This window comes from Stylophora pistillata, chromosome 2, assembly GCF_964205215.1.
Source record: "Stylophora pistillata chromosome 2, jaStyPist1.2, whole genome shotgun sequence".
Taxonomy (NCBI): domain Eukaryota; kingdom Metazoa; phylum Cnidaria; class Anthozoa; order Scleractinia; family Pocilloporidae; genus Stylophora; species Stylophora pistillata.
The window spans coordinates 37739474-37757805 of record NC_142520.1 but is presented as its reverse complement, the minus strand read 5'-3'; the positions used below and the strand labels follow the sequence as shown (position 1 = coordinate 37757805).

The 18332-nt window shown below is 39.8% G+C and overlaps 2 protein-coding genes across 2 annotated transcripts in view; one reads left to right on the top strand and one right to left on the bottom strand.

Moving 5' to 3' along the window:
• The window catches only part of LOC148739348 (uncharacterized), a 158837-nt gene that overhangs the window by 50097 nt on the left and 90408 nt on the right, over positions 1 to 18332 (bottom strand). The window contains exons 12-14 of the mRNA XM_088751146.1: positions 17560 to 17682; positions 16859 to 16978; positions 15674 to 15796 (exon numbers count right to left, since the gene is read on the bottom strand). Coding sequence (XP_088607272.1) covers positions 15674 to 15796; positions 16859 to 16978; positions 17560 to 17682 — 366 coding nt within the window. The remainder of the gene's footprint in view (positions 1 to 15673; positions 15797 to 16858; positions 16979 to 17559; positions 17683 to 18332) is intronic.
• On the top strand, positions 2622 to 6371 carry LOC111335893 (retrovirus-related Pol polyprotein from transposon opus). Its single transcript, XM_022941887.2, has one exon. It carries the CDS (start codon positions 2754 to 2756, stop codon positions 6369 to 6371), a length of 3618 nt encoding a protein of 1205 aa, XP_022797622.2. The 5' UTR covers positions 2622 to 2753.

Below are 18332 nucleotides of genomic sequence, written 5' to 3'. Positions count from 1 at the left end.
TGTCATCGAAGACTTGTTGACTCAATAATGTTAAAGCATTTAGCATATATGCTTGTCCAACATTTTTTGTAGGACTAATGTTTGAGAACTTATGAAACGTTCGTCCAACAATTAATGTTGAACAAACATGGATGTTTAACGCCCCAATAATGTCAGATCAACAAATTTTATCGAAGAAAGTTGGAACGTTTAACCCGGCTTGATACTTCTCAACTCGTGCAAAACCATCTCGCGCACGCCTTTTCCAAGGATTAACCTCTAGTTGACATTCTTTAACAGTTCAGAGTATTTTAGTGTAGTGGAGAGCATTTCAGAGCAAAATAAGACTCCGCGTTATAGCTTTGAAATGTGCACGTTATCAACCTTTTCATTAAACTTTCATGTTTCTAGAAGCTTATTGTTAAATCGTGCGTTTACAACCGTAAAGGATAGAACACTCTCAGAGGAACTAAAACGTAGAACGTATACAATTAACATGGACACAGGGGCACCGAGAAGAGGACAAACTATCCATTTAAAATAGAAATACGATAAAACGACGTAAATGTGTGTTTTTCAGGTATTGAGCAGTTTGGTAGTAGTTAGAATTTAATTTGAGTATTTACTACCGTTGCAAATACTCAACTACCTACTGAGTATTTGTTACCGTAGCAAATACTCATTAATGGTGGCAAATACGCACTAGCGGGTATTTGCTACCGTAGCAAACACTCAGTGGGTAGTTGCTACGGTAACAAATACCCATCAATGGTAGCAAATACGCACTAGTGGGTATTTGCTACCGTAGCAAATACTCAGTGGGTAGTTGCTACGGTAGCAAATACGCAATCAATGTAGCAAATACCCACTCGAATCGGACTCTCTCTCTCTCTCCCTTTCTCTCTCTCTCTCTCTCTCTCTCTCTCTCTCTCTCTCTCTCTCTCTCTCTCTCTCTCTCTCCCTCTATCTCTCTCTCTCTCTCTCTCTCTCTCTCTCTCTCTTTCTCTCTCTATCTCTCTCTATCCCTTCGTTTAATAAAGGATAAAAAATGGGCGACTATTTGTTTTTCGATGGGAGAACTTTTGGAAGGAAGGTTGTCGAGCAAAGTTTTACCAAATTAAATTGGTAACATAATACCTTTATCTTCTGTCGGGTTAACAGCACGTCAGTGGTGGGAAATTGTTCATTACAATTTGACTGGCGTTTTGTTGCACTCGCTAGCACCAGTACATGGTTGAGGAATTGTGATTGAGGAATTGGTTGATTTATCTCATTAATTAAATTTTGCTGATGGATTATTTGCCCTCAGGCGTAGCGGAGACTGTCACAATCGCTTACAACTGAACAGAAAAAGGTATGGCATTTTAAGTGGCAATGTATGCAGAACCCACCCTCGCCGAAAAACGATTGGAGATTGTTTACAATATTCATACGTCTACTCACATTCTGCATCACGCAAAGCACTTCAAAGGAGAAAAACAAACCGATCCATTTTAAGTCGCATGACATTCTTTGATCCAAGTCTAGATCTCCTCAAAGAAAAACGCGCACTGACCAATCGATTTAAAAAACAAAATTCTGTTTTAAAAATAATTCTTCCGCCTTAAATTAAAAACAAAAACGACAATCGAGGGCCAAAAGACAAAACTTTTACAAGAGGAAACTGGTGTGCCTGCCTAGTACATCAAAATACTATATTTTCCTTTATTCTTTTCGCTGGGCTGAACCGCATTTGATTCTTTTTAAACATATCTGTTACCAAATAAATAGGAAGCTGTAAAAATACTACAGCCCATGTTCTTTTCAGGGCTGATAAGGAACAAAGCCGTAATAGGAAGCAAATTAAAGTTTACGTCTATTGTTTTCTCCTCCTCTAGGCGGAAACGATCAGCGCATATAGACATAATTTTGAGCTCTCACGCCAGTGCTTGCCCCAAAGGAGTAGGAGGGATAAAATAGGAAAAGGGGCACTCGAAACAAACCTACTCTTTTTACGAAAACCACGCTGGTGTTTCCCCCAGGGGAGCAGGGTAAGATAGAATAGGATAGGGGCACTCGAATCGACTTTACGAGAAAATCAACACCGCATGCTCAAAAGAGATTAGGTTCTTCGCTGCCATTCCTCAAGATGTCTCGCATCGCCCAGAGGTGTGACACCTCAAGAAGCGGTTCGAAAGAGACGACTAAAGAGAGAGAAGTTCAAGCTTGCTCATAACAGAGCGTCACTTTTTAAAAATCTTGAATATCATGATGGTCTATTGTAGTGTTTGTAAGGTACACTTCGTGTGCCATACATGACGTAGGTAAACAGGTAATGTAAGAGAGGATTGAATCATTAAAGCAGCATGGCAGATGTATAGATTAGATTCGTGTGTATCCATTTCCATCGACTTTAGAACGTGACATCTGGCGACGAGGATGGAAGTTGCAGTTGCCCAGACATGGCGTCAATAAAGATAGACGATTTAACGAGTGTGAAACCATTCGATCCACATGGTGAACCTTCAAGCGTGGGAAGGCGATGGCAGCGTTGGTTGAAAAGCTTCTCAGTTTATGCCGATAGCAAAGGCTTGCTCATCCAAGTGGATAAAGCGGATAATAAAATTCAGAGGAGAGCTTTACTCCTTCATTCGGCTGGCGAAGCTGTTCAGGAAATTTTCGAAACGTTACCTGACACAGGCGAGGCGAAAGATTACGAAAAAGCGGTGAAGGCTTTGAACGACTATTTCATTCCAAAGGTAAATTCGACATACCAAAATCACCTGTTTCGCAGCATGGAACAAGAGGACGGCGAAACCGTGGCTCAGTTCGTTACACGATTGAGACACGTGGTCAAAGACTGTGACTACGGCGACCAAGCTGATAACCAGATTCGTGATCAAGTCTTGCAGCGATGTAAATCACATGAACTACGGAAGAAACTACTGGAAAAAGGTGAGCACTTAACCTTAGAGTTGTTACTTTCGACGGCAGCAAACCACGAGCGAGTTCGGTCACAGCTGGAAAATATGGAAGGCAAAAAGGACGTGAATTTCGTCCGTGACAAGCAAGAAGACAAAGGAAAGGAGTCTGCCAAGCGAGCATGCTACAGATGTGGAAAAGTAGGACATTTTGGAAGAGACCCTGAGTGTCCCGCGAAAGGAAAAACTTGCCATAAGTGCGGAGGAGCTGACCATTTTAGTCCACAGTGTAAAACGAAAACAGCCAAACCTCACAAACCTAGGCGGGAAGAGAAGACAAAAGGAAGGAAAACAAAGAAGTCAGTCAGGTATGTGAGAAGTGAGAGAGATGAAGATGAATATGCATTTACTGTGAATTCTGCTACGTCACCTGAGAAAATAGATGTGACTGTGGGTGGAGTTGTAGTGGCGATGTTGATTGATTCGGGTGCAAGCACCAATGTGATTGACAAAAATCTGTGGTTAAAGTTAAAGCAAGACAAGATTAAGTGTGTGTCGAGAAAGAGTGATAAGAAGCTTTATGCATATGGCAGTAAACAGCCGCTGAACGTTCTAGGAACATTCTCAGCAGAAGCGAGAGTAGAGGGAAAAGAGGCCGAAGCTGAATTTGTTGTTATTAATGGCGAAGGGGCGGCACTGCTTGGAAGAGAAACTGCCATAAAACTTGGAGTGTTGAAATTAGGAACCCAGATCTGCACTGTGACATGTAGTGAGACAATCATGTCTGATTACAAGGAGATTTTTGAGGGCGTGGGAAAGTTGAAAGATTTCCAAGTTAAGTTGTATGTGAATCCAGATGTACCCCCAGTGGCGCAACCAGTCAGGCGCACCCCATTTAGTCTTCGAGACAAGGTTAAGGAGAAGATTGAAGAATTAATAGCCATGGACATAATTGAACCAGTAGAGGGCCCAACCCCGTGGGTTAGTCCAGTTGTAGTAGTCCCAAAGCAGAATGACGAAATACGCCTTTGTGTAGACATGCGCAGAGCTAACGAAGCCATTATCAGAGAGCGTTATCCCATACCTACAGTGGACGAAGTGCTCCAAAGCCTCAACCAGAGCACAATGTTCAGTAAACTGCATTTAAAATGGGGCTACCACCAGTTAGAACTCCATCCAGATTCCAGAAGCATCACAACGTTCACTACACATTGTGGTCTTTACCAATACAAGCGTCTCATGTTTGGGATAAGTTCAGCTCCAGAAGTATACCAGCACGTCATCCAACAATCACTACAAGGCTGTGAAGGTGTTGCCAACATCTCAGATGACATCATCGTTCATGGGAAGAACACTGAGGAACATGACAGAAGATTGCAGCGAGTTTTGGAAAGGCTGAAAGAGAAGAACCTCACACTGAATGCAGAGAAGTGTAAGTTCCATATGACCCAGATGGTCTTCATGGGACTGGTGCTAAGCAACAATGGTATTGGTCCTACTGAAGACAAGGTAAAGGCGATCATTGATGCAAGAGAACCGCAAAGCGCATCAGAAGTCAGAAGCTTTCTGGGACTGGCAAATTACAATGCCCGTTTCATTCCGGACTTCGCTACAACCGCGGAGCCATTGCGAAAGTTGACCAAAAAGGGTGTTCGTTTCGAATTTGGAGAAGAGCAGAAGAATGCATTCAATGAGCTTAAGAGGAGGCTATCAAATGCAGATAATCTTGGCTATTTCGATAAAGATGCCAAGACACTAATCATAGCAGATGCAAGCCCGGTGGGCCTCGGTGCGATCCTCATCCAAGAGCAGCAAGGAAGGAAAAGAGTCATTAGCTACGCAAGTAAGAGTTTAAGCGCGGTGGAAAGGCGTTATTCGCAAACGGAAAAAGAAGCCTTAGCTGTCGTATGGGCATGTGAACGATTCCATGTGTACTTGTTCGGCATTGAATTCACACTGTATACTGATCATAAGCCGCTGGAAACAATCTACTCGAGCAAGTCCAAACCGTGTGCACGAATCGAAAGATGGATCCTGCGATTACAGCCATATAAATTCCAAGTGAAATACCTACCTGGCGAGCAGAATATTGCTGACCCATTGTCACGCTTGTTGCATGCGAATGAACAAGCAGAACCATCACCGGCGCACAAGGTGTCGGATGAATTTGTCAGGTTCGTCGCAGCAACGGCCACTCCTCAAGCGATGACAACACGTGAAATTGAAGAAGCCTCATCAGAAGACAGAGAGTTTGTGGAACTGCGCCAGTACATTAAAGATGGGAACTGGAAAGGTGACCAACATAAGCAGTACGTACCAGTATGTAGCGAACTGTGTGTTATTGGCAAGCTGATCCTTCGTGGTACCAGGATTGTCATACCGAGCAAGCTGAGACCTCGAGTATTGAACCTTGCCCATGAAGGACACCCAGGAATTGTCAGTATGAAGCAGAGGTTGCGATCAAAAGTCTGGTGGCCTGGAATCGACAGGGAAGCCGAGAAGTTTTGCAAAACTTGTTATGGCTGTCAGCTTGTAAGCAGCCCAGCAAACCCAGAGCCAATCAAGTCAACACCATTACCAAGTGGCCCCTGGCAAGATTTGGCCATTGACCTGTTAGGCCCATTACCCTCAGGAGAATCTGTTTTAGTCATCGTTGATTACTTCAGTAGATACTACGAGATAGAAGTCATGCGTTCAACAACGTCAGAAAAAGTCATAGAGTGTTTGGAGAAAATCTTCACCACGCATGGACTACCTCAGTCACTCAGAAGTGACAACGGTCCACAATTCAGATCTGAAGTATTTGAACAGTATTTAGAGAATAACGGTATAGAACACAGGAAAACCACGCCACTATGGCCACAAGCGAATGGCGAAGTGGAAAGACAAAACAGGTCTCTCCTCAAGAGGATGAAAATAGCTCAAGCTGAGGGGAAAGAATGGAAGACAGAAGTGCGCAAGTACTTGGTAGCATATAGGTCAACCCCTCACACTACCACAGGCGTGAGCCCAGCGGAACTCTTGTTTGGCAGAAAGATGCGTACTAAATTACCCGAACTGAAAGAGGAGAGCACAGAGAGCGAGATGAGAGACAGAGATGGCAAAATGAAAGCCAAAACCAAATGGTATGCAGACAAGAAGAGGAATGCCCACGAGTCTTACCTAGCTCCAGGTGACCAAGTGTTAGTCAAACAAGAGCGTAAAAATAAATTATCAACATCATTTGCTCCTGAGCCTTACGATGTTATCACCAAGACTGGAAACAGTGTTGTTATTGAATCACCAGACGGCATTCAACTAATGCGAAACACAACCCATGTAAAGAAGTATGAGGAGACATCACAGAACCCGGGGGAAACAACTTCAACGCTTGATGTTACTGATCCTGTGGAACCGGAAGCAGAACGAGAAAAACTGAGCAGCCCGGTTGTGACGAGACCGATCAGAGTCAGAAAACCGCCGGAAAGATTTAAAGACTATGTTATGACTTGAGTGTCATTATCGAGGACTATGTTTTGACTTGAGTGCCATTATCAGAAACTTTGTCGTGAGTTAATGTCATCATTGACTGTTACTGTTCATAAGGGGAGGATGAATGATTTTGTGGCTAGCCGTTTTATGAGTTTCAGTTGTACTAGGCTTTAAGCGACTCTCTGTTGTGTTGACATCTTAGGATCGTCGTGGCTTTAAATAAAAAAAGGAAGGGATGTAGTGTTTGTAAGGTACACTTCGTGTGCCATACATGACGTAGGTAAACAGGTAATGTAAGAGAGGATTGAATCATTAAAGCAGCATGGCAGATGTATAGATTAGATTCGTGTGTATCCATTTCCATCGACTTTAGAACGTGACATCTATGATAGTAATTCGAAGTGAGCATGCGTGGACGTAAATCCAAGAGACAAAAAGAAATGGTGCAATTCGCTCTATGCTAGTGAAGTTAGAATCTCATTGTAAAGCACAACGAAGATATGAGAGACTCTGCCCCCAATTTTTACAACCACGGCAATCCCTTATTGGATTCATTTTGACATTTATTCGTCACTAACCCTCTTATTCAGGTAAATTGTGCGCAGATCAATTGTATGTTTGATGTATCTTGTTCTTCTTCACACATCAGCAATTGGACTTCTCCACTGAAAAAGATGAATTTCAATTTAAATTAAGGTGACACCTGTATTTTTAATATCGCCAGCCTGTGAACGTCGGTGACATAAAGGAAATTTCATATGGTGAGCTTAAGTGATCGAGAATTTCATTGATTTCTCTTTTAACCAATTGCAACCAGATGCAAACTTGCCGGAAAGTCGATGACTCCTTAGTCATTTGCGTTTTTCATGCTTGAGGACACTAAGTGGCTTTTCCTAAGGGATTGTTGGAGTTTTAAGATATCTACCTTTAATGGGGCTAACCGATACAGCGTAAAACGGCTAACCAATTCGGCCAATAGGCGTAGAAATTGACAAATTGTAAACGTTCGTCGTAAAAAGAAATTAACTGCAAAAAAGACTTCTAGTGACAATAATAGAATGATATTAACTGTTGGTTGTAAAATGGCCCAAATCGTAACCGTCAACTGTGAAAGCTATCGCCCCTTTGAGGCCCTCTGATTGGCAGTTATACTCTGCAGTAATCGCGCTTATAGAAACTCGGCCCAGGCTTTCGTGCTCAAAACCCGGCTCTTCCTCATTGTTTTGTAAGCTAATATGGCGTGTCCTGGGCGCAATAAAATGTACTCTCTTTTCTTTTGTAAATTTAATTAATCATGAAGAGTTATACTTTCTTATGAATCAATGATATGTCGCACTTCGCCCTTAATATTTCTTGTCGAGGAGGAAGGCAAGAAGAATTCTCACGTGCTCAGGTTCTTTTAAGAACATCGATTTAAATATTTATGATCACTCACCTGCCGAGAGTAATTGCCGCCCATTAACGAAAGTTCCACAGGTTATCATGCAAAAGTAGAATGACACAGTTTTGAACCTGTGCCTCTTCGCACAAATTCCCCTGCAGCAATTAATTACAAATTACAAATTCGGCCAGAATAGACTTTAATCCACCTATACCTAATTACCAATTCGAACAGTTGCCAACTCCTCTTTCTTGTGGAGGTGTCGGTATGTATGTTGACGCCAGTTTAAATTACACAGTCCTCGAAAAAACCTCTAACGAGGCTTTCCAGGCCTCATGGATTGAACTCGAATTTTTAAAAGGTAAAAATGTTATATGTGGTGTAATCTATCGGCAACATACTTCTCCTGAACAATTTCAATCGTATTTCGATATGACAATAGAAAGACTAAGCTCTACTAATAAACCGATATATGTCATGGGCGACTTCAACATTGATCTCCTCAAATCTGAAAACTGTGATTTTTCTCATAACTTTCTGCTATCCCTGCAAAGTTACTCCTTTTTTCCAGCAATTGACAAGCCTACAAGAGTCCATAATAATTCTGCCACACTTATTGACAATATTCTTGTTAACAGAATTGGCTTTAAACTCTCCAGCGGCAACATTGTCTCAGATATAAGTGACCACTACTCTCAATTTTGCATCATCCATTCTTCATCTTTAAAATCTCGCTATCAGGGGACTAAAATCCGTGACTATTCGAGATTTTCGGAAGAAAACTTTATTAGTGATATTTCTCAAACTGACTGGACCGGTTTGATCTCTAATGGCTCTCTTGACAAACGCTTTTCTTCGTTCTACAACAAATTGAATAAACTTGTTAATGGACATGCTCCTCTCAAAATTCTATTAAAACGCAAACCCAAGCAACTATCTAATCCGTGGATAACTAGAGGTTTACGTAGATCAATAAAAATAAAGAACGATCTCTTTTACTCTGGTGACATGGCTACATACAAGCTGTACAGGAACACAATTTTAAGCCTTACTCGCCAAAGTAAAAGACTTTACTATCAATCCTATTTTAGTAGAAACCTAAATAATATGAAAAAATCTTGTGAGGGGATTAACACTTTAATTAATAAGCACAAAAAGACTAAGCTCGTATTATCGCTCCAGCTTCCAGACAACTGGGGTACAACACAAAACCAGTCAGAAATGGCTAATGCATTGAATTATCATTTCACATCCATCGGACCTAAACTTGCAAATAGCATACCATTATCCACCAGGGACTTTAAGGATTACCAAGGGAATTCAAATTACACCAATTCTTTCTTCTTTGACCCTGTCACTTTTACTGAAATTGAAATGGAAATTTTGAGTACTCCATCAAAAAAAGCCTACGGACTTTATTCATGTCCAGTTCGTCTTTTGAAGTCCGCACATCAAGCTAAATCTCATACCCTAGCTGAACTAATGAACATGTCCATTTCAACTGGTATCTATCCCCACAAATTAAAGCACGCTATAGTAATTCCAATTTATAAAGCGGATGATGAAACTGACCCAAACAATTATCGCCCAGTATCGTTACTGTCCGTGTTTAATCGAATTTTCGAAAAGCTAATGTACAAACGCCTAAAATCTTTTATAAATAAGAATGATATATTTTTTCACATCGCAATATGGATTTAGAGAGAACTGCTCAACTCAACATGCAATTCTAGATATTCTAAATACAATTCAAAACAACATTGATAAAAAATTATATTCCTGTGGCACTTTCATTGACTTGAAAAAGGCCTTCGACCCGGTTGATCATTCGATTTTGTTGAATAAATTTCACCATTATGGAATTAGAGGATTGATTAATGACTGGTTGTCGTCATACTTGTCTGTCAGGATGCGATCAACCCAAAGCGGTTCTGTTGTCTCTAGCAAAGAGAGAATAGTGGGTGGAGTCCCTCAAGGTTCTGTACTTGGTTTGCTTCTTTTCTTAATTTATGTCAATGACATGCATCGTTCCTCTAAAAAGTTTGACTTTTACCTATTTGCTAATGATACCAATTTACTATATGCAGAAAAAGATCTAAACAAACTTGAAGTTATCGTCAATGAAGAGTTATTAAAGTTGTGTGAATGGCTGAATTCAAATAAATTATCTCTTAACGTATCTAAATCTAATTTCGTTATTTCTCATCCTTATCAACACAAACTATACCGATAAGTAAACCTTAAAATACTTGATAATAACTCGGAACAATTGGTATCTCTTGAACGTAAGACATATGTTAAATACCTAGGTGTTCTAATTGACATTAATCTCTCCTGGAAGCACCATATTAACTACATTTCCATGAAAATAAGCAAAGGTATCGGCTTTGTTGCAAGGCTAAGACACTTGGTACCGCTCACTACTCTTATAAACATTTACCGCTCGCTTATTGAACCGTATATTTCCTATGGTCTCGTTGCTTGGGGCCGAGCCGCGAATACTCATCTAAAGAAAATCGTCATTTTACAAAAGCGGGTTCTTCGTCTAATGTACTTTTCCGATTATACATCTCACAGTGCTCCTCTTTTTAGTAGTTCGGGAATTCTACCGATAAAAATGCTTTACTTCAAATCGGTTGCCTCTCTGTTACATGACATCAAAAATCGCTGTGTTTCTCCCAATATTTCTGAACTTTTTACTCACTCTGAACAGGTTCATTCCTACTCTACTCGTTTCTCAGTAGCTGGAAGCTTTTATATAAAACAGGCGAGAACAAATCATCAGTTGTTTTCCTTTTCCAGAGTTGGTGCGAAAATATAAAATGGCACCCCCCCCCCCCCCCTGAAATTCGTAAGCCAAGGAAAGCACCTTTTAAACGTGAGCTAACTCACTTGCTTTTGGAAAATTCTTGAAATTGAGGAGATGAATGTTGACTTGCGCTACCTTGACCTTTCTAGCTTATATTTGTATTTCAACTGATTAGCTTTCTCTTTGACCTGTTAAAAACTCCCTTGTGTGACTGGCCCAGTTAAAACCTTTAACATGATTATCACTACTATTATTTATTATTTATTTTTATTTGCGCATTTATTTATATATTTCATTGTTGCGTGTGTGTGAGCGTGCGTGTGTGTGTGTGTGTGTGTGTGTATGTGTGAGAGCCTATACAGTGTCTGTTTAGGTAGCCAGCCTAGAATAGCTTTGCTAACTGCGGGCTACAAAAGCCTTTATTTCTTTAATTTAAAGAAAAAAAAAATAAAGTCAATGTTGTTGTTGTAGCGGATTTCGATTTCTTTAATTTATGAAAGATAATCATAAAAATAACTTCAGCCACTTTAATATCCTGAATGAAAACAAGTTCCTTGCCGAGCAGCTCACCGGCCACCATGCCGACTGGTCCGTGACTCAGAGTCAAAGGTCTGATCAGAGTATTTAGCTGTCTCAATTTAACTTTGGCATTGTCTTAGCAGAACAGATAAGAGCCCTTTTTGTGTCCTAAGCCTATAGATCACGGTTAAAACATGCCGGGTACAACGCACGTTACTTGGTAGTCACGTTTCGCGGTATAATCAGGCCATCCTCAAATGTCATGACACATCTAGGCTTAGCTAGGCCGTTCCCGCCACCGAATCATTATACAACAGTGAAAATTGTGCGAGAGAGTCCTAATTTAACACTGTTAACGCACAAGCAGCATGGATCCTCGCGCCTGGAAATATTTTCATTGTTAACTTTAATTAATTTCACATTTGAAGCTAAACGCCTCTCCTTCACTTGCTCGTGGAGTCCTCCCGCTTTACCTTGACAGACCTATGGATCATTTTAGGCTTTCCCGGTGAGGATTTTTTATCCAGAGCAAAGCTCGTCATGAGGATTCAACTTTGACCTGTAATGGGTAACAATCAATTTCGACGCAAAACTGAAAAAATTAAAGTTATATATAAAGTTTATATTCCACGATGATTCCTGATAAAGTCCAGTAATTCTCTTTAATAGGTTTTTAATCTAAAATATACAAAAAAAACTAGCATTGTTAACAATACTTATGTTACTTATATTGACCCATATGCAACACAAAAGCAACTTGAAGAAACTAACATTACCTTTAGTGTTTTAATACATGTATGCTCTAGTGGTATATTTTCTAACAGCGATATTCAAGATCAACCCAGCTTGAAAGATCATCGTTTTAAAACAGACTACTATTCTAAATTACAATCGCATCAGGTTCTGAGTGTTCCCAAATTATGCACAGTTTTATCCCGATTTCTCTGGCCTGCATCATGTAAGGTTCATTTTCATGAAGATTTGAAGTGAATTAAATCTAATTTCTTGTGTTGGCGATTTGAGAATTAGCTACCAATCATAATGATTAAATTACTGATAGATCTGAAGATTTCTGATTCAATTTGCATGCTACTATGCAGTGCCGTTGTTGCTAAAAGAAACATTAGGTTTCAGGCCGGGGGTTGATGAATGAATTCCTTATTTATATTGCGCCCATTCTGTACAATATTCAAAGGCGCAGTACCCCCCAATCAATTTGATAGACACTACACAAAGATAGACCACAACACCAGGCACTACGTGCCCTACTCTTTTCGAACAGTGTGTGAGTTCTTTAACGTCCCACAAATTTTTTTATCACATACAAGGGCCTTGTGAGACGGGACCTCCATTTATCGTCCCTATCCGAGAAGACTAGAAAGTCTAACCATTTGCAGATATTATTACAAAAGCAGCACTTTCTTCTCAGTTATTTAAAGACCCTGCGTGTTGGTCCGGCAGGATTTGAACTCACGACCTCCCGCACAACAGTCCGGCGCTCTACCCATTGAGCTAACCGGGAGGCGGTTCGTATTTTCTTTTTTTTTTTCTCCCTTGTTTGTTTCTTCTTTGGTCGTTTTTCTTTTTATTATCTTATTTGACATTATTTATTATTGTCGACCCAAGAGTTATCCCTGCAAAAGTTATAACTTAACTTAGTTTGAAAGTTGTTCTCGGTTTTCGTTTGTTGCGATATTTCTATTTCTAAGATAATCATCACAAGTGATTCCAGACGAAATGGTGCAAAACCTTTCAAAGTACATATTAATTAGCATATATAGCACCACCCTCTACCTTTCTCCATGGGAATTACGCATGTCATCTGATACGTTTTAATTCATTAATTATTACCAAGTGCTTCGAAAAGCTGATCTTAGACAGTAAATGAACGTTAAGTGCAACCTTTTTTCTCATTATAAAGATCATATATTATTTGTGGAGACATGCTATCCAGGGCAAATTGCGTCTCTACCAATGCTTAAGTGCTGCTTGTCTTCATCAGGCAACGACGTTTGAATAGCTACCCGTCGCTAATGTTGTGGTATAGTGACTTGTTACTGATATGTCTTAGAGCACTGTTGTTGATACATTAATGCTCCAAGATGGCGTTGCTCTGCCACAGATCTGTTTTGTTATTGGCTGGACTGACTACTCCGCCTTTAAGTTGCAGTTATTCGCGCTTACTCTCGATTCCTCTGTATCTTCTGATATTGTTTGCATAAGCTATCAACTTATCGGAAAATTGAGAAAACTCACACCGATAGCAACGATAATGCAGAATTAATAAGCGACAGTGACTAAACACAACTTTCAACACAGTTCTGGAATACCTTTTCCACTTCACGTTTATCCTGTGTAACTGTTTTATTATGCTGCAGCGAAAGGTGTGTAGAGATTAGATTTAAAAAGTTTTTTTAGTTTTTTGGTGATGTTTATTTTCCTACTGTGCACCATGCGTACATACTTTTTTTCCAATAGAAATCTTTCATGCATTACTTAAGCACGTATATTTCCACCCTCAAACAGGGATGGTTATGGTGTGAGACAGGATAAAACCGAACATATCTGGCTTTGAAGTCAGTTCTAAGTGAATGCCTCACGATGCTTGTTCTATCTGAGTTTCCTTGAAAGACCTAGAATAAAGAAAACCGAAAAAAAAAAATAAAAGAAAGAAACTGAGCACCTTGTTGTAGTCCACCAATTCTAAATTCCATTTAAACAGGGAGGTACTTGTAGGTGAAGGAGGGGAAGGAGGGGATGGAGGGGGCATCTGACCATGTCTCAACAGCTCACATCATTAACATAATGTTGTGCTTTTTTGTTGCAGCCGGAATTTTCTAAACGGAGTAAAATTTTCTGTCACTTTTCTTGTTTTGATCGCTCGTTTATACACCCTCCTATACTCATAGAAATGTTAAAGATGGCACGAATTCCATAGCTTTATATCTGCTTGCAAACTATCCGTATTCGCCAGAAACTCTTTGATTTTCACTAAAACATGTCAATTGTAGTGCTTTCCAAACCTTTTAGACATGTGGTTCTTTTTTAATGCATTTAACAGATGGCTATTTTGTTTCTCCAGCTGTGCAATATTTCTGGTTCACTGGTCACAAGACTTTCTGTCCCACCGTAAAATAACCATATGCATACTGTACTCGTGAATAACAACAATTCACACTCTTGCTTGCAGTGATACAATGTTGTAACTCACTCACGTTATTCACGGACCAAATTGGATTCCCCTTGCCCTATAACCATTACTGATAGTTGTTGATCAAATCAACGCTTTATTTACTGGTACTTCCAAACCTTTGTCTTATTCGTCTCCTCGTAGGTGTTCCAAGTTAAACCGTCAATGGATAGGCGCAGTTTATAGCTGGTAGTCCATTCCAAAAGTTCCTCTCCTCCTTGAGTAGCCACAGCACAAACAGACAGCACTGAACCCATATCTACTTGAAGGTAGTCGGTTCTATTAAATTTAGTCTTAGGACACCACGCTCCTCGTCCCCTGGTTTCTTTCAGTCGGCCGAGGTAGGAAGCATAAAAATCATCACTCATAAGAAACACACTGCTTGCTGTCATTCTGGCATCTGGAATTGTGTTGTTGTCTGCCACACCAACAGGCCCACATGTGTTTCCTTTTCTATCTGGAAAAGTATGATGTGATAAGTATACACTTTGGGCACGTATGATATTACTTTTCTCTCGAATGTGATGGTTCACAAATGTAATACATTACATACCTGTACAATTGCTTCCATTTCCAGTACATTCGGGCTTACAAGTACAAACGTATGATCCGTTGCCGTTCGCTTAGGTAGCATTAAGGTGACAAGAGTGATTTCCTTTACATTCGTCAATACTTGAGACACCATAAATATATTTTGCACTTTTTTCATTTTTGTTGCCTTACAGTGGATAAAGAATGTGAATCGTGCGATGCTATTAATCACTGCAAAGGATAAAACAACGGTTTCTCCTTTTTGTGTTTTACGAGTTAGATATTGTAAACGAACATTTTATCACAATTATTTTTAACCCACCACTATAATGGCTCTGAAACAGGCAAAATGTAGATCATGGTGAACCTTGCATAAACATACATGGGTAAGGCTGCTTAAAATGCAACACGTAGCACTTAATAAGATAATAGGGACTTTAAGCAATCAGGACGGTAACGCCACGGAAGACGTCGATTAAAAAATGAGTTTCTACTTTTAGTTAGAATTTCGAAAATGGATGGATGTGTTTACCGTCTCATAGGGCGGCAGACCTCAAACGCAACATAACGCATAAAAGTAGCGTTGAGTTCAAAATGTAAATTAAAATAATTTTCCGCCGCGGTTTAGCTCCACAGACGACGCAAATTTTGGTGATTTTACGTTGTTGTTTTGCAAAGGACGGCTAAGAAATGTACAAAGTTTTAAAACGTACGTGCTGGGCTATTGTTCTGCCAATTAGATCTATTGTTTTTCCACGTTCTCGTTGCCGTAGCCGTCATGGTTTGCTTAAAGTCCCTAATAGTTCCTGCTAACGATGCTTTGTTTAATGCTAAGGCTACTATGATGTAGCGTGCGATCGAAGTCATATTTCTGATTCATTATTCGCTCGTACCTTTGCATGACTGTCCATCTCCGATGTATTCTTCCCTGCAGGTGCAGTTGTGGGAACCGTCAGTGTTGGTACAGTTCGCATTAACGTCACAGAGATGGTCTCCGTTACTGCACTCATCGATATCTGGAAGTAAAAGGGATGTCGTGGCAATTCAATAGAAGCAAAAAACCCAAAAAACAAACAAGCACAGGAATACAGGAATAAACGAACAAAATTATATCGCTGAAAAGTATATCAGCCGTGATATACGAACAAAATAGGCGACTTCGGTGAGTTTCGTAAAATTAATGCTAGCTAGAGAAGTGTCCACATGACTTGCCATCGGTATAATGCCATTATTATCTCATAGATGGAACAGCATTCAAAAATCCAAGAAGTAACAGCTACTAAGTCGATAGTAATTATATAGTTTCGGCTAGTGAGGCTAATCTGAATTACCCTCGCATGACCATCCATCTCCACTGTATCCTTCCTTGCATGTGCGATTATAAGGTGCAGTTACGAGAGCCCTTAGTGTTGGTACAGTTGGCTTTCATATCACAAGCATGATTTACATTACCGCACTCATCGATAACTTCAACGTAACTCTTTGGACAAAAAAATATCGTGGATGACTAGGAATTAAGTTAAGCAAACCAGTTTTTTTTTTTTTCTTTTGAAATCTCTATTGTCTTTGAGCGAAAAGAATTGAGTATTTCGAGATGACGGTAAGTTTTCTTTTTATCTGAACATGTGTCCATCTCTAGTAAATCCAACTTTGCAGGTGCAATTGTAAGACCCAAAGCATTGGAGCAGTACGCATTCTCGTCACAGAAGTTATTGCCACCTTCGCATTCATCGATATCGAATTTGATTCGTCGAAAGAAAACATTGCAAGTAGAAAACATTTAAACAAAAAGGAAGGTTTAAGGTGAAAAAAAACTTTGTATAAACTGATTCTGCTTTTGGTATACTGACTTAACTCCCAAGTTCAAAGCAAAATAACAATGTATCAGTTATTAAAATGTTTCATTCACAAGTCAGGAACATAACCCTAGAGGTCCTGACGGCTGCATAAACTAAAACTAGTCTAACTGATATATTTTCGAATTCCCTTGTAACTTGGCTGAATGGCGCGGCATTGTCGTCAACGCGTCTTGCTGGAATATTTTGATCAATATTTGATAACACAGAGATTCAATTCACCTGTACAATTTTGTCCATTTCCAGTATATCCAGGGTAACATTCACATAAATGTGATCCAATGTTGTTTGCGCAGCTAGCGTTCACGTGACAAGAATTGTTTCCTTTACACTCGTCAATATCTGTAAAATCATAAACATAACAAAAAAAAATTGAGTTCTAGATGCATGCACCAGATTTTTTTACGATTCCCTCGACTTCACATCCGTGGCTCTTCCCCATTAGTAATCATCTAGTCTGTCTTCTACCAGTTGATATATTTCATGACTAATACATTTGTTTCATTAAGAGTTTTTATCACGGAATGTTTATTTAAAACATTTCTGCCATTGTCAACATTGTCTTCAGGCCTACACTCATCGCTATTATCTGTAAGGCATGCTAGTAAAACAAGTCTTGCAAAGATGATAGTACTTATCTTTCTGATATCAGGGGTTTCAAAAAGAAAGGAATCTAGTACCTATACAGTTGCGTCCATTTCCTGTAATTTCGGGGTGACAAGTACAGGTATACAATATGTTGTTCATATTTTTTAGCAGAACTTTTTTACCAGATCTATCAACACAACAGCTTTGAAACAAGCCGGATGTAGACCATGGTAACTGTACGAAAACTTACATGGGTACTGCTGTATAAGGTTATGAGACGATACACCAAAAGAAAATGCTGAAGCATTTATCCACTAGACCATCTTCAAAGTTACCTGAACATGAGTGTCCATCGCCGGTGTATCCCACTTTACATGTGCAGTTGTAAGAACCATATGTGTTAGTACAATTTGCATTCACGTCGCAGTCGCTGATGTTATATTTACATTCATCCATATCTAGAGTTTAGAAAGAGAAGCAGTGACTAAGTTAGAGCAACTTAATTACGAGAGGCATCCACACTGGAACTGATCCAAACCAAATATTACGATGGAGATATTAATGAAAGCACATGCATAATTCATAATACTTTCATGATACTGATAACTATTCATAACATAATAATTTGGATATATCAACAAAGTTGAAATGGTAAATTGGCCACCGTAATGATTACAAAAGCTGACGTTTCGAGCGTTAGCCCTTCGTCGGAGCGAATAGAGGAATTGTGGGTTGTGTGTGCTTTTAAAGGCAGAAAATGGAGCTACGTTATTGGTGGGTGCATGGCAACGAGAAAAACATGAATAAATTAGTGGAATGAAAAGCGTTCATTGATCCCTGTGGGATTGAGACTGCCGGTTTGAAAGATGATCCCACAGGGATCAATGAACGCTTTTCATTCCACTAATTTATTCATGTTTTTCTCGTTGCCATGCACCCACCAATAACGTAGCTCCATTTTCTGCCTTTAAAAGCACACACAACCCACAATTCCTCTATTCGCTCCGACGAAGGGCTAACGCTCGAAACGTCAGCTTTTGTAATCATTACGGTGGCCAATTTACCATTTCAACTTTGTTGATATATCCAAATTATTTCGTTACTCCCA